Below are 13,441 nucleotides of genomic sequence, written 5' to 3'. Positions count from 1 at the left end.
GGTTCTGTCTTAATTGTTCTTCATTGCTTTCTAATGGAAAGAATGGAATGAAATGCAGAATGACTCAGAGATACAGAAATATTTCATGTGAGACTCCTGCACCTACTTTGACATGTGCAACTGGTTCCGCATATTTTGTACTTGACTGTTTTCAACACTCAAGGACCACTTCAAGGGAAATACTTCCCCTATCAAGGTCGTACATTCCTGAATCAAAACAGGCAATAAAAAGGCAAGCAGAGATGTTCAGGGAAAGAAATTTATTAGAACAAATATTGTAACTCATGCACTCATTTTCTAGAAAGATCACTTAATTATTGCAACCTCTGGATGATGGTATAGAAGAATTTCCCCTTCTATTCCTGGCACTTGGCATAAATTTTCATCTGAAATAGAAAAAGAAAAAAGGATGTGGGGTGTCAAAGATGCTGCTCAGGAGAAACCAAGTTAACACAGGCTGTCAGTCACACCCGGGTTTCAAGGATGTCATCAACACAATGAAGAAAAAGCTGACAAGGCTTGCACAGCATGTGGGAGAAACTGACACTGACCAATTACAGTTCTAGTGAACAAGCAATGACCTACTTCACAATTCAATTGAGAGCTAATGAAGATGAGTTGGATGATGAAATCCACAAATTCTCTCTGATGTCCCAGGTCAAATATAGTTTTTGATAGCCCCAAAGTGACTTAGGACTAATAGTTTAGGACAGGGATGGGAGGGTTCACTTTCAGAGATTCCTGGCCGCACGATGTGCAACTTGAACCTGAGGCACATGTACGTAGCAGAAATAATCCAGCTCTTATGGGCTTTTTCTGAGAATCATCACCTCCTCTCCTAGAGAGAGAGATATAGTGGAGCCCTCAGACATCTGCATCATTGATGAAGACCTAGTGTAGATGTTGTAACAGCAGCTGTGGCGCAGGAGCAATTATGCAGTGATCTCTGTCCACTTCTCAGGACACTAAAGAAAATGGCAGTGGAAGCTGAAATAAACCAGTGCTGCTTCCCTCCCAATTAACTCGGTCTCTTCTTTCTTCAGGTATCCCACTGCCCACACGATATCCACAGTCTCTCCGTTCTCACACATTCCCCAATGATAAGGGGACTTTCCATCTGAAAATTCTCAGGCAGTGGCAAAAGATACTTGCCACTTCCACATCACTCATTGGGCTTAGTTTTCCCCCTCTGAAAGCCAGTCTGGTTCAGAGCCTTTCTGGTGACCTAGGATGGTGGTCCCTGTCCTGACCTTTGCCCTGACCCATGTGATAGGTAGGTATAATTGTCCTAAAGGATGACGTAAACACAGATTACTTATCATAAGTGAACACAGGGCCAGTCTCTATTAGTGAATCCTAAAAGAAGATCACCCTCCTTTCTGCAGTGCATCTCTGCAAAACCCATACGAAGAAAGAAGAAAGAAATTACCAATAGTCTGTTCATGAGCTGTCTGTTTCTCATGCTCATGTTATTCGAGCATTGCTTTAATTCCATCCTATCCGCCACAACCTGCTGAGATAAGTCGTACTTCAGAAGTTCTCTGAGGTAGACATGGTCTGGAGCCGTGAAGAAATTAACTAGATCTTGAGCAACTGATGGACAGACAGCTCCTGCATCCGCTGTGACAAAAGAAAAAGAAACAAGCATGTTGATAGTTGGGTAGTTCCTGATATTCCTCAAAGTCAGATTAAGGAGAAAATACCAAGAAGCCATATGCCACTTTCTGTGCATGACCTCATGCAAAATTGTAGAGAACATGGTAACCATTAATCTAGAAAATAGAACTCGGATCTCTAACAATTAAACGTTTTCCATTACAGTTACTATTGGTACTGTGGTAAAGTCATACTACTGGTCAGCATGCCCAAGGACGCTTGATTCACTGAGGACTTACCCTGGTAGCAGCAAAGGGCTATAGCAACCAGGACAAAAGCCAGGGACAGCTTCATCCTGTGTTTGGACCTGAGCGTCAGCTTCTGGGTAATGAGAAGAAGTTAGGAGCTGGATTCAGGAGCCTGAGCAGCCCAGGGCTATTTGTACCTAGTGATCCTCTCTAGTACTGCCCCTAAGAACACATGCGGGTCAGCTGACCTCGATTCCATCCCTCTCTCCCTCATTCAGGGCTGCTCCTAACCACAATGTTACAGATTCCAAAGTGTTGCTTAAGTTTTCATTTCCCATTTTGCTGAGGCAAGAGTTTTGGTTCTTGGCAATTAGCACCGTGATTGCTTCCTAAATAAATATTTGATTTATGTGATAAGATTATTACCTCATGATTTTAAGCACTGTCTGCTTTGGAAATACACTGCCAGAATGGCAAACAAGAAAAAAGCATATATTTCTTGAACACATATATGCATGAATGTTATCAAGCATGAATTTAGAAAATGCTCAATTGGAGTAGGAGGAGATTGTACCCTCACTGTCAAATAATACCTTTTTCTGATTTTTCCTTTGAGTACTTGAGAAGGTCAGGTTGTGAATATAGAAACAGGTTGGAAGAAAACAATAGCAGTCATGATTCCAAGAGAAAATAATATAAAGAGGAAAAAATACCTACCAAACAAGTAAATTCTTACTCATGGACAGTTTCTAAGGATCAAAAATGATATCTATTGAAAAAATAGAAGAATCCTGTGTGTTACTTTGTCTTCAGGCAGAATCTTCCTGCCCCCATTTTGAGACAGCCCCAGAGTTTTTACCCTGGTTCGGTCTACCTGGGAAGATTCAGGGGCATTATGTTCTCTTGGAGGTTAGTTGAGGAGCTGGACCATTTCTCTGCTGGAAGATGTTGCGTGTGGGCATGGAATGCCAGGCTTTCCAGAGGCAGGCGTGATGGTGAGGGTGGTAAAATGGGGTTTGGGGAATCTCCTTAACCCCATTTCTACTTCTCACAGGACTCTGAGATGAGGCCCACAAACGGCCACGAACTACTTAAGTTCCCACACGGCCATGATCCAGAGACACACACACGAATCTTGGAACTGAGCAACTCCCTGCAGAGGTCTCCCCAGATCCTAATTATTAAAATTTTAGAATTCATAGGGCGCAAGGCAACATTATATTTCAACCATAACAAGCAATACAAAACAAATTGTCCAGCTTTGCTTTTCGGCAGGTTTCAGTGGTGGTGGGATTGGTGTTGAAATATCGAATGTAACCAAAGTAAATAGAGAGTATTGTGCAATTTGTCTTCCACACAGTCAGGGAAGGGGTGGAATGGTAAGGGAGGAATACTAGGAAATTTGGTAGTGGAGAATGTGCACTAGTGAAGGAATGAGGGTTTGATAATTGTATGATCAAAGCTCAAACATGAAACCTTTGTAACTCTTAATATATATAATTTTTAAAAAAGAAAGAAAGAAAAAAGAAAACTCCAGGCCTCACAGAATCAAAACGAGTCACCTCGTCCCGTCTCTCCACCCTTCTAGTGTTCTGACAGTCATGCCCACAAACTGCCTCCAGGTGCCATGTGAGCACATTAGCGGCCATGATCCAGAGACTCACAAAGGAATCTCAGAAGAGAGTAGCATGCTGCAGAGATGTCTCCAGAACTCAGCTACTTCAAATTTTAGAATTCCATGAGCGCACGGACTCATGACATCTCATACTACTCATAATAAGCAATACAAAATAAATTATCTAGCATCTGCCTGTGGGGCAGGCTTTAGTCGTGGTTGGAAAATTCAAAATAATAGTGGTGGAGAGGTGAAATGGTGGTGGGATTGGCGATTAAATATTGAACATAATCAATTATTGTGAACAACCTCATGAAAATAAAATGGACAAATTAAAAAATAGAGCTGGTATTTACATTTAAATTCTACCTCGAATGAAACATCTTGACAAAGATACCTTCTCAATTTTATCCTCAGGTTAGTCTACAAACATCTGACATATAGGCAAGTTAACATGGGAAGTCAAGCCAGTACCATCTTGTTATTTCATCTTCTGTTTCACGGTGGTTTTGGTGCCAGCACTACTAGCCTTCTCAATTCTTTTTGTCACTAGGGATCCAAACTATATTTTTTTCTCCATATTTCTTGATCATTGATACATTTATCCTTTAGCAGTCCAGCATAGTATCAATTCTCAGAATATAATTATGTACTCTAAGCTCTAGTACAGGAATGAATTAAATGCACTCCTCTATGGTCTGACCTATCTGAATATAGACTGAGGTCAGCAAGGGTTAAAAAGATGGAGAAGATGAAGGCTTGAAAGTGGATTGTTGGCAAATGTGAGGTGGTGGGAGAAATGACCTAAAGTTAGTGAAAGAAGATCTTTGGCACAATGGAGGTGGTGGATGTTCAATAACATTATACATCAATAATTATCTAAGTACATAAATATTTACCCTCTTGGAAAAACTATTATATCAGCAGAAATGAATTGGGTGGACAGAGCTGCAGTTAAGAGGTAAAGACACTTGACTTGCAAGAGGCAGATCTTGGTTTGATATCCTGAATCCCATCTGTTTCCCTGAACACCACAAGGAATGATCCTTGAGCACAGAGCTGGGAATAAATCCTGAGTCCTACAGCGTGTGATACCGCCTCCCACAAATCAAAAAACAAATTAGTACTTGGGGGTATGGTGCCGCCAGCAGGTCAATCTGTACCTGTGAGGTGAGTGCATCAGCAGCCTGATGGCGCCTTCAGACTTCCAGATACCCCAAAATTGCTCCTGTACCTTTGGCCAGACCCCAAAAACTTGGGGCAAAGTTTGCCAAGAAATTAAACGGCCAAAAGTTAGGTATGTGAGAAATGCACCCACAAACCACCTCCGGCTCTGCTGTATAATTGGAGGCATGGCCTCTCTGTTTCCTGATTGAACTGCTTAATGGCCATGATTCCAGAGACTCAGAAACAAATCTCAAAACCCAGAGGCTTTTGGCAGAAATGCGTCCGGTCCCTGCAGTAGGTTACTGGTGCTGGGCCAACCCAGGTGGAAATAGGTTTCGTGCCTTGGCCTATTCCCCCCATCGGCCCAGTGGGCGCCATCCTTCAGAGGTCACTGGACAGTTAGGTTTAGGCCCCCAGTAATGAGACACACATTGCCTCACAGGATGGGGGTGGAGCGGGTCCTGTCCTTCCCACCCCAACGAGACCCCAAGTCATCGCCCATGAACGGCCTCTCTGGCTCCTCATCAAACCGCTTAACGGCCATGATCCCAGAGACTCTGAAACAAATCTAGAATCCCAGAGGCTTTTGGCAGAAATGTGTCCGAACCCTGCAGTAGGTTACTGCCGCCGGGCCACCCCAGGGGGTAAAGGTGTTGTCCCTCCACCTGCTCCCTCTTGGCGGCTCAGTGCTCGTCATCCTCCAGAGGCCATTGGACAGTCAGCTCTGGGCCCGCAGTGACGAGACATTCTGGGCCTCATGGGATGGGGGAGGAGCCGGGCCTGTCCTCCCCAACACAACGAAACCCCAAGTCATCGCCCACGAACGGCCTCTTTGGCTCATGATCAAGCTGCTCAATGGCCATGATCCCAGAGACTCAGGAGCAAATCTTGAAACCCAGTGGCTTTTGACAGAAATCCCTCCAGATTTAAGTGTTAAAATTTTGGAATTTCAAAATCACATGGCCCTACTGCAGCCACGCGACATCATATGTTATTCATAACCAGCAATAGAACACAAATTGTCTACTGTTGCCTTTTCAGCATATCTGAGTGTTGGGGTAAAATCTCAAATAATAATGGTGGGTCTGGTGTCGAAATATTGAATGAGAACAAAGTAGAGAGAGAGTAATGTGGAAATCATCTGCCACACAGGCAGGGGTAGGGTGTGGAATGGGGGTATACTGGAGTTTTTGTGGTGGAGAATGGGCACTGGTGAAGGTACGGGTGTTGCATTGTATGACCGAGACTTAGACCCAAAAGCTTTGTAACTGCTCTCATAGTGATTCAATAAATAAAATTATAAAAAATGAAAACAAAGAAAGGTGGATTTCATGTACAATTCAATCAGCTACTCAGTGACTGAATAAATAGCAGTACTCCTACATAAAAAAAAGAAAAGAAAAAAACAAATTAGTACTAAGACAGGACACTGAATAGGAAAGTCTGATACTCCAACTTTTTTTTTTTATTAGTGAAGCACCATGAGGTACAGTTGTAGATTTACAAATCTTTGTGCTTGAGTTTCGGTCATACAGTGATCAAATACCCATCCCTCCACCAGTGCCCATTTCCCCCCACTCCCCCTACCACCCTGCCTCTGTGGCAGGGCATTCCCCTTTGTTCTCTCTCTCCTTTTGGGTGTTGTGGTCTGCAAAAGAGGCATTGAGTGGCAATCATGTTCAGTCCATAGTCTACTTTCAACATGCATTTCCCCTACTGGGAGGATCCTCCAAACACCTTTCATTTGGTGTTCCCTTCTCTATCTGAACTGCCCTTTCCCCTAGAATATCGGGCTGGCCTCTAAGCTATGGAGTAATCCTTCTGGTGTTGATCTCAGCTATTCTTAGGTATTGATCTCATATTTTGTTGCTTTATATCCCCCAGATGAATGCAATTTTTCTATGTCTATCCCTCTCTTTCTGACTCACTTCGCTTAGCATGATACTTTCCATATTGTACCACTTGTATGTAAATTTCATGACTTCATCTTTTCTAACAGCTACATAGTACTCCATTGTGTAGATGTACCAAAGTTTCTTTAACCAGTCATCTGTTCTTGGGCACTCAGGTTACTTCCAGTTTCTGGCTACTGTAAAGAGTGCTGCAATGAACAAACAAGTGCAGATGTCATTTCGAATACACATTTTTGCCTCTCTGGGGTATATTCCCAGGAGTGGTATCGCTGGTTCAAATGGGAGCTCAATTTCTAATTTTTTGAGAAACGTCCATACTGTTTTCCAAAAGGGCTGAACTAGTCGGCATTCCCACCAACAGTGAAGGAGTGTCCCTTTCTCGCCACATCCGCGCCAGCATCGGTTGCTTTTGTTCTTTTGAATGTGGGCCAGTCTCTGAGGTGTGAGATGGTATCTCACTGTGGTTTTGATCTGCATCTCCCTGATGAATAAAGATGTAGAGCATTTTCTCATGTGCTTTTTTGCCATTTGGATTTCTTCTTTGAGAAAGTTTCTGTTCATTTCATTGCCCCATTTTTTGATGGGGTTGGATGTTTTCTTCCTGTGGAGTTCAACCAGTATTTTGTATATCCTTGTTATCAACCCCTTGTCAGATGTGTATTCGGTGAATATCCTTTCCCATTCTGTAGACTGTCTTTGTATTTTGGTCACTGTTTCTTTGGAGGTGCAGAAGTTTCTTAGTTTAAGATAGTCCCATTTATCTATCTCTGTTTTCACTTGCTCGGCCAGTGGTGTGGCATCTTTGAAAGTACCATTAGCCTCAGTGTCATGGAGGGTTTTGCCAACTTTGTCTTCAATGTACCTTATGGTGTCTGGTCTGATGTTGAGGTCTTTAATCCATTTTGATCTTATTTTTGTACATGGTGTTAGGCAGAGTTCTGAGCCCATTTTTTGCCAGCATAATTTGTTAAAGAGGCTTTCCTTACTCCACTTCACATTTTTGCACCTTTATCAAAGATTAGATGATCATATGATTGAGGGGAGATGTCAGTGCTGATACTCCAACTTTTTTATTTTTTGTTTTCCCAACATGACAAATTACTAGTGTACTAGACTTCAGTGCTTTTTAATCATAATGAAATCAAGGAACCATATCACTGATTAATAGTATGTTCATGCTAGTGCACCAGTTTCTAGACCATCATCATTGGGCAAATGTGAAACTCTGCAGATATTAAAAAATGCTTGACTGCCTCAACTCAGTCTCTCACCCTGTTCGTTCCACTCTAGGCCATGGGTCCCGATGTGAAATTCTTCAGCTGATCTTGTCGGTCCTATCTTGGCATTAAAATCACCCACAATGATCTTTAGAAGGTGTGGTCTTCTTTATAGAACTGCTCCAGCTCCATGTAGAACTTCTCGATTTCTCTTTCATCATGATGAGATGTTGATGCATAGACAACAAAGATAGAAACTGCCGGCAGTGAGCCACATCTATTCAAATGTAAACGTCTGGTTCCGGTTGTTAGGCATTCGAATGAATCAATGCTCATGGTCAAGTTTGTGTTGACAAGGACACCGACACCTCCAAACCTCTTTTCTCCAGTGTCGAAAACGGCATGATGAGATTCGTGCCTTCTTTTCTCAGTCAGACCAATGATGTAGTACTTGATCATTCGCGCTTGTACCATCAGGTCCTAGATGGATGCATCTGATGCTAGCATACGTGCATTCAAAGTACAGACGATCATTTTTGTCTTCCTTCGTTGTGGCAGCCTAGTTCGGCCTTGAGATTTTGTCGGCCTCTCCTTTCTCATCCTTCTCAGTGCTGCCATGTCGGTAAAGACTTCTGGGTCAGGTGAATGAGACCAGTTGTAGTTACTGGGTTTTGGCATATCGAATACACAACAGATAGTTTGCCAGGCTCTTCCGTGCGGGTGGAATACGCTCGGTAGCTTGCGAGTCTTTCCGAAAGGGATAGAGGCTTTTGGGGCGACCTCTAATCGCCCTTGTAGGTGTTACCATATTTGAACCTTATCAAATATGGTATGACAATTCTGGAAATTGGAAATTTAGTGTCTTATGATGTGTCCAGAAAGCGTCCTGGAGTGTGGCCGCGGCTGGGTAGTGGAGGTAGTTTCGACAGGGTGAGAGACTGTCTGAGTTCATCATGTCGACCAAGACCATCCATGGTAACTCACAATTCCAGAAGGCAGAATCTAAACGTTGGACATGGGAGTCTCCCCGTGGACGATTCCACAACGAAATAGACCACATCATATTTAATCAACGGTTTTGCCTGACCGATGTAGCTGTTGTCCCAAAATTTCGAACGGGATCGGACCACCGTCTCCTTCGTGCAAAATTCTACTTCACAGAGCGGGGAGAAAGGGCTGCAAAGTCCAAAAAGAGAACTCCCAGAATGACCACCAACTGGGAACTCTTTGGCGCTATTGTGGCAACATGGGAAGATCTATTGTTGACAACATTGACGAGGAATATGATTGACTAGTTCAGCACCTCCATGAATGTGCGAGGAACGCCGAGAGAGATAGCCACAAAAAAAGTCTGTCTTCAAAAACTCTTGAGCTAATTCGCCAGCGTGGTTTGTCGCATGCCTCAGGCAACCGCAAGCTAACGTCCGAGCTCGCAAAGCAGTGCAGAGATGCGATCAAGGAAGACCTCAAAGAGAGAAGAGCAGAAGTACTGTTAGATGCAGCAGAAGCCGGGAAAAGTATTCATAACGCCCGCCTGTCCTTCGCCAACTACAAGACCAAGATGACTGCCCTCCGACGTCCTGATGGATCCATCACATCCTCCAGAACGGCAATGGAGAAGATTATTCATGACTTCTACTAAAATCTCTTTGATAGCCATGTCCACTTGCCGACATACCAAATTCCACAGGATGAATATGTCGTTCCCAACATTCTCCCTTCCGAAATCTGACACGCCATTTCGTCGGTAAAGAAACAAACAGCACCCGGCCCAGACAAGGTCAGACCTGAACACCTGAAGAACCTGCCATCAGTACTCATCAATACACTGGCTCAGCTCTTCACACGCTACCTGTCTGAATGCACGGTTCCGCCCCAATGGAAAACCAGCAGGACGTACTACTGTTCAAAAAGGGAGACATCCATGACATTGGTAGCTATCGCCCAATCTGCCTATTTTCTGTCATCTACAAGTTGTTCACTTGAGTCATCCTAAATAGGATTGGCAGAACACTAGATGAAGGACAACCATGCGAGCACGCAGGGTTCCACAAAGGATTCAGCACCATCGACCATATCCACACGATAACCAAGCTCATTGAGGTTTCTCGAGAGTTCAAGATGCCGCTCTGTCTAACATTCATTGATTTAAAGAAGGCCTTTGATTCTGTTGAGACGGAAGTGGTCATTGAAGCCCTAGCCAATCAGGGCATTCAAGCCCAATGCATCAAGATCCTCCATGAGCTGTATTGCGGATTCACTACCAGGATCTCACCATTCTACAAAGAAGTGATCTTTGATGTCAAGAGAGGGGTTTGGCAGGGTGATACCTTTTCACCGAAACTCTTCAGTGCCACCCTCGAGAACATCATGCGACGACTAGAATGGGAAGGAATGGGAGTGAAGATAGATGGTCAGCAACTACACCACCTCCGCTTTGCTGGTGACATTGTTTTAATAACACCAAACATCAGCCAAGCGCCACAAATGCTGGCCGACTTTGACCGTGAGTGTGGAAAGGAAGGACTACAGCTGAATCTTATGAAGACAATATTTATGAGAAACAGCCTCATTTCTAATGCCCCATTCGTTCTCAACGGAACGACCATCTACGAATGCAACAGCTTTATGTACCTAGGTCGAGAAGTCAACATGACAAATGACCTGGCACCCGAGCTGCGCAGGAGGAAGAGAGCGGCTTGGAATGCCTTCAAGAACGTCGAAGAAATAGCTAAGAGGACGAAGAACCTCCGGCTCCGGGCACATCTCTTTGATTCCACTGTTCTTCCTGCATTAACATATGCCTCAGAGACCTGGGCCCTACTCAAACAGGATGAGAAAGCTATTCAGGTCTCCCAAAGAAGAATAGAAAGAGCAATGTTTGGAATATCACGTTTCACTCAAATGAGAGAAAGAATCCGGAGTTCCGACATCCGTTGACGATCAAGAATCAGGGACGCTGTCTCATTTGCCAAGGTGTCAAAACTCAGATGGGCTGGTCACGTAATGAGATTTAAAGATGACCGCTGGACTAGAGCTGTTACCAACTGGATTCCACAGGATGTCAAGAGACCGCGTGACCGCCCACCTACCAGATGGTCAGACTTCTTCATCAAGATCATGAATGATCGGTTTGAGGCTCTTCATGTTCCCAGAGCGAACAGATGCCATTGGGCTACACAAGCACGTGACAGGGACAAATGAAGACGTTACTGGCGCCCACTCAAGCAAATTGACGACGAACGGGAATTTAAGTGATTAAGTGACTGCCTCAACATTTGAGCCATGAAAAGTACTACTCTACTTCCTAATAGGGCATTTGCTTCTCTAGAAGTCAGAGATAACAGAATCATGGAACAATGTCTTTTCTGATTGTCTATTTCATTAATCATTACAGCCTAAATGTATATTCACTGTAGCACTGTCATCCCGTTGTTGATCGATTTGCTCAAGCGGGCACCACTAATGTCTCCATTGTGAAACTTGTTCCTGTTTTCAGCATATCAAATACGTCACAGGGAGCTTGCCAGGCTCAGCCGTGTGGGTGGGATACTCTCAGAAACTTGCCGGGCTCTACGAGAGGGATGGAAGAATCAAACCCGGGATACTAAAAAAAATTTATATGATCACAGAAATAAAATGAATAATTGACAGAAAAATTATATAAGCATGGTTATCTCAAATAGAGGCATATAAGAGCAAAATTGTAAAACTGATTACAAACCATGAAAACATCACACTTATTTTGCTATGTATAGGTCAATTACTTTGAGGCCTTTTATTTCACAGATGCATCAAATGGTAAAAATAATCTATATATTTAAGGACAAACTATTAAGTGATAGTTTTGGTTATTGTTTTGTTTTGTTTTTGCTATTACAAAATGAGTACTATATAAACACATCAAGAAAAACATTGGAAAATGCTGGACTCCAAATGGCAAAAGCAAGATTTTAACTCTATGCAAAATACAACCCACCACCTTCCCTCCAAATAAAAAGAACTACATAAAAGCAATTCATGCTATTCACAGGTAGCATCTTTCATGAGTAAATAACACAATGAAAACAAATCCCCTCCTCCCATAAGAATGTATAGTTCAAATAACGTGGCTTATTATTGTTCTCCAGTTCAATATCACTGCATGCAGGGTCCGAGCAAGCTATTTCAACAAAATTAAAGCACATCAAAAATACTTAAAAATATACCCATTGCGACGAGTTGCCCCCCACAAGCAGCTCTCTGGCATGGCCATGACTCCAGAGGCAAAAGAACTTAATCCAGAGCCCAGCAGCTTGCAGCAGAAAAGTGAATGTACTATGCGTTAAACTACGGCACCATGCTGCCCTGGGAAGGAAAGGCTGTCGCTCTTTTCCGCCTTTTCCCCCTCGTCAGCAAGGTGGCCACAGCCTCGGAGCTTACTGAAAAGCCAGGTATGAGCCAGAGGTGATGGGGCAACTGTAGTCTCATGGGAAGCGGGGGCAGTACCGGCTCATTATTCACTCCCTACCGAGGTCACGAGTTGCCCCGCACGAGCGGCTCTCCACCACAGCCATAACACCGGATGCACATAAACCAACTTCACAATTATCTGGCTCTTGGCAAAAATCCCTACAGACTTACCTAGTAAAATATCATAAATTCAAAATATGAATCATATGGTTCTCATAACCAGCTATAGAAAACAAATTATTTCACAATGCCTTTTCAGTAATTCTGATTGTTGGGGGGAAATTTTAAACAATAATGGTGCATCTTTTGTCAAAATAATGAATGTAATCAAAGTATAGGGAGAGTTAACTAGAAATCATCTGCCACTCAGGCATTGGGAGGGATGGGTGGGGGAGTATATTGGGGTTCTTCGTGGTGATAAATAAGTACTAGTGAACAGAAAATAACTAAAACAGAATGATGCTGAGAATAAATGATCCAATAGTCACAATGGCTTTGCAATAGCAAAGGAAAGAGGCAAAATGTGTAGAAATCATATATTAATTGTTCTTTATAAATTTTTATTTCAGGTGTATTAATATAAGTAAGCTGGTATTTGATTATTTTACAAAAAATGTACCCATTACATTTATGTGAGTAACAAGTACTCGTAAAAATATACTGAAATCTAAAGGTACATACCCTGCTCTTTGTAATTTATATTTGTTTTAGGCAAATTTAAAACAATTTCATTTTCCTTACATTTTTGGTTACCATATTTTCTATAATGTATTGCTTTTCTACTCAGAAAACTACAAATATACATATTAAAACAAAATAAAGCCTGAAGAATTTAAGTATACTGAGGTAAACTTTAGAACACAAAGTATCACTTTCTCTAGATGAATTTTACTATTAACATCAGTTTGTATCCTACTGATTATAATATTAAAAATATTTCCACGATAAAAAATGGTAGTTGGAAAGTATGGCATCACCATTGTAAAGAGAGCTATTACTTATTAAGAAAAAATTGGAAGAAAAAAATGTAGATTCATGTTGTTTATTTTGTTTTGTTTGAAGCAATGCTATCACCCATGCCAAAATCCCACCCATTCCACACTTACATTTTTGGGGATCCTCAATTATCTTCAAAGATGCAATCATTTTAAAATATAAATTATTATTAGCAAAATAACATTGACTAATTTTTTACATAAAGTGAGTCTGGATACACCCATGACATTTTTCAAA

General features: G+C 42.4%; 1 protein-coding gene across 1 annotated transcript; it reads right to left on the bottom strand.

Annotated features, from left to right (window-relative positions):
- Window positions 1-245: 245 nt before the first annotated feature.
- Window positions 246-2,030, bottom strand: LOC130039932 (secretoglobin family 1D member 2-like). Its single transcript, XM_056131913.1, has 3 exons — window positions 1,896-2,030; window positions 1,430-1,620; window positions 246-386 (listed from the first exon to the last, which is right to left on the bottom strand). Exons 1-3 carry the CDS (start codon window positions 1,948-1,950, stop codon window positions 357-359), a joined length of 276 nt encoding a protein of 91 aa, XP_055987888.1. The 5' UTR covers window positions 1,951-2,030; the 3' UTR covers window positions 246-356.
- Window positions 2,031-13,441: the final 11,411 nt, after the last annotated feature.

This window comes from Sorex fumeus, unplaced genomic scaffold, assembly GCF_029834395.1.
Source record: "Sorex fumeus unplaced genomic scaffold, SorFum_2.1 ptg000093l, whole genome shotgun sequence".
Classification (NCBI taxonomy): domain Eukaryota; kingdom Metazoa; phylum Chordata; class Mammalia; order Eulipotyphla; family Soricidae; genus Sorex; species Sorex fumeus.
The sequence above is the reverse complement of the archived record's forward strand: the minus strand, read 5'-3'. Positions and strand labels throughout refer to the sequence as shown.

Coding starts and splice junctions, on each gene's coding strand:
- LOC130039932 (XM_056131913.1), bottom strand. CDS start 1,950: ATGAAGCTGTCCCTGGCTTTTGTCCTGGTTGCTATAGCCCTTTGCTGC. Junction 1,621..1,895: donor AGCCCTTTGCTGCTACCAGG/GTAAGTCCTCAG, acceptor CTTTTGTCACAG/CGGATGCAGGAGCTGTCTGT. Junction 387..1,429: donor AGCTCATGAACAGACTATTG/GTAATTTCTTTC, acceptor TTTCTATTTCAG/ATGAAAATTTATGCCAAGTG.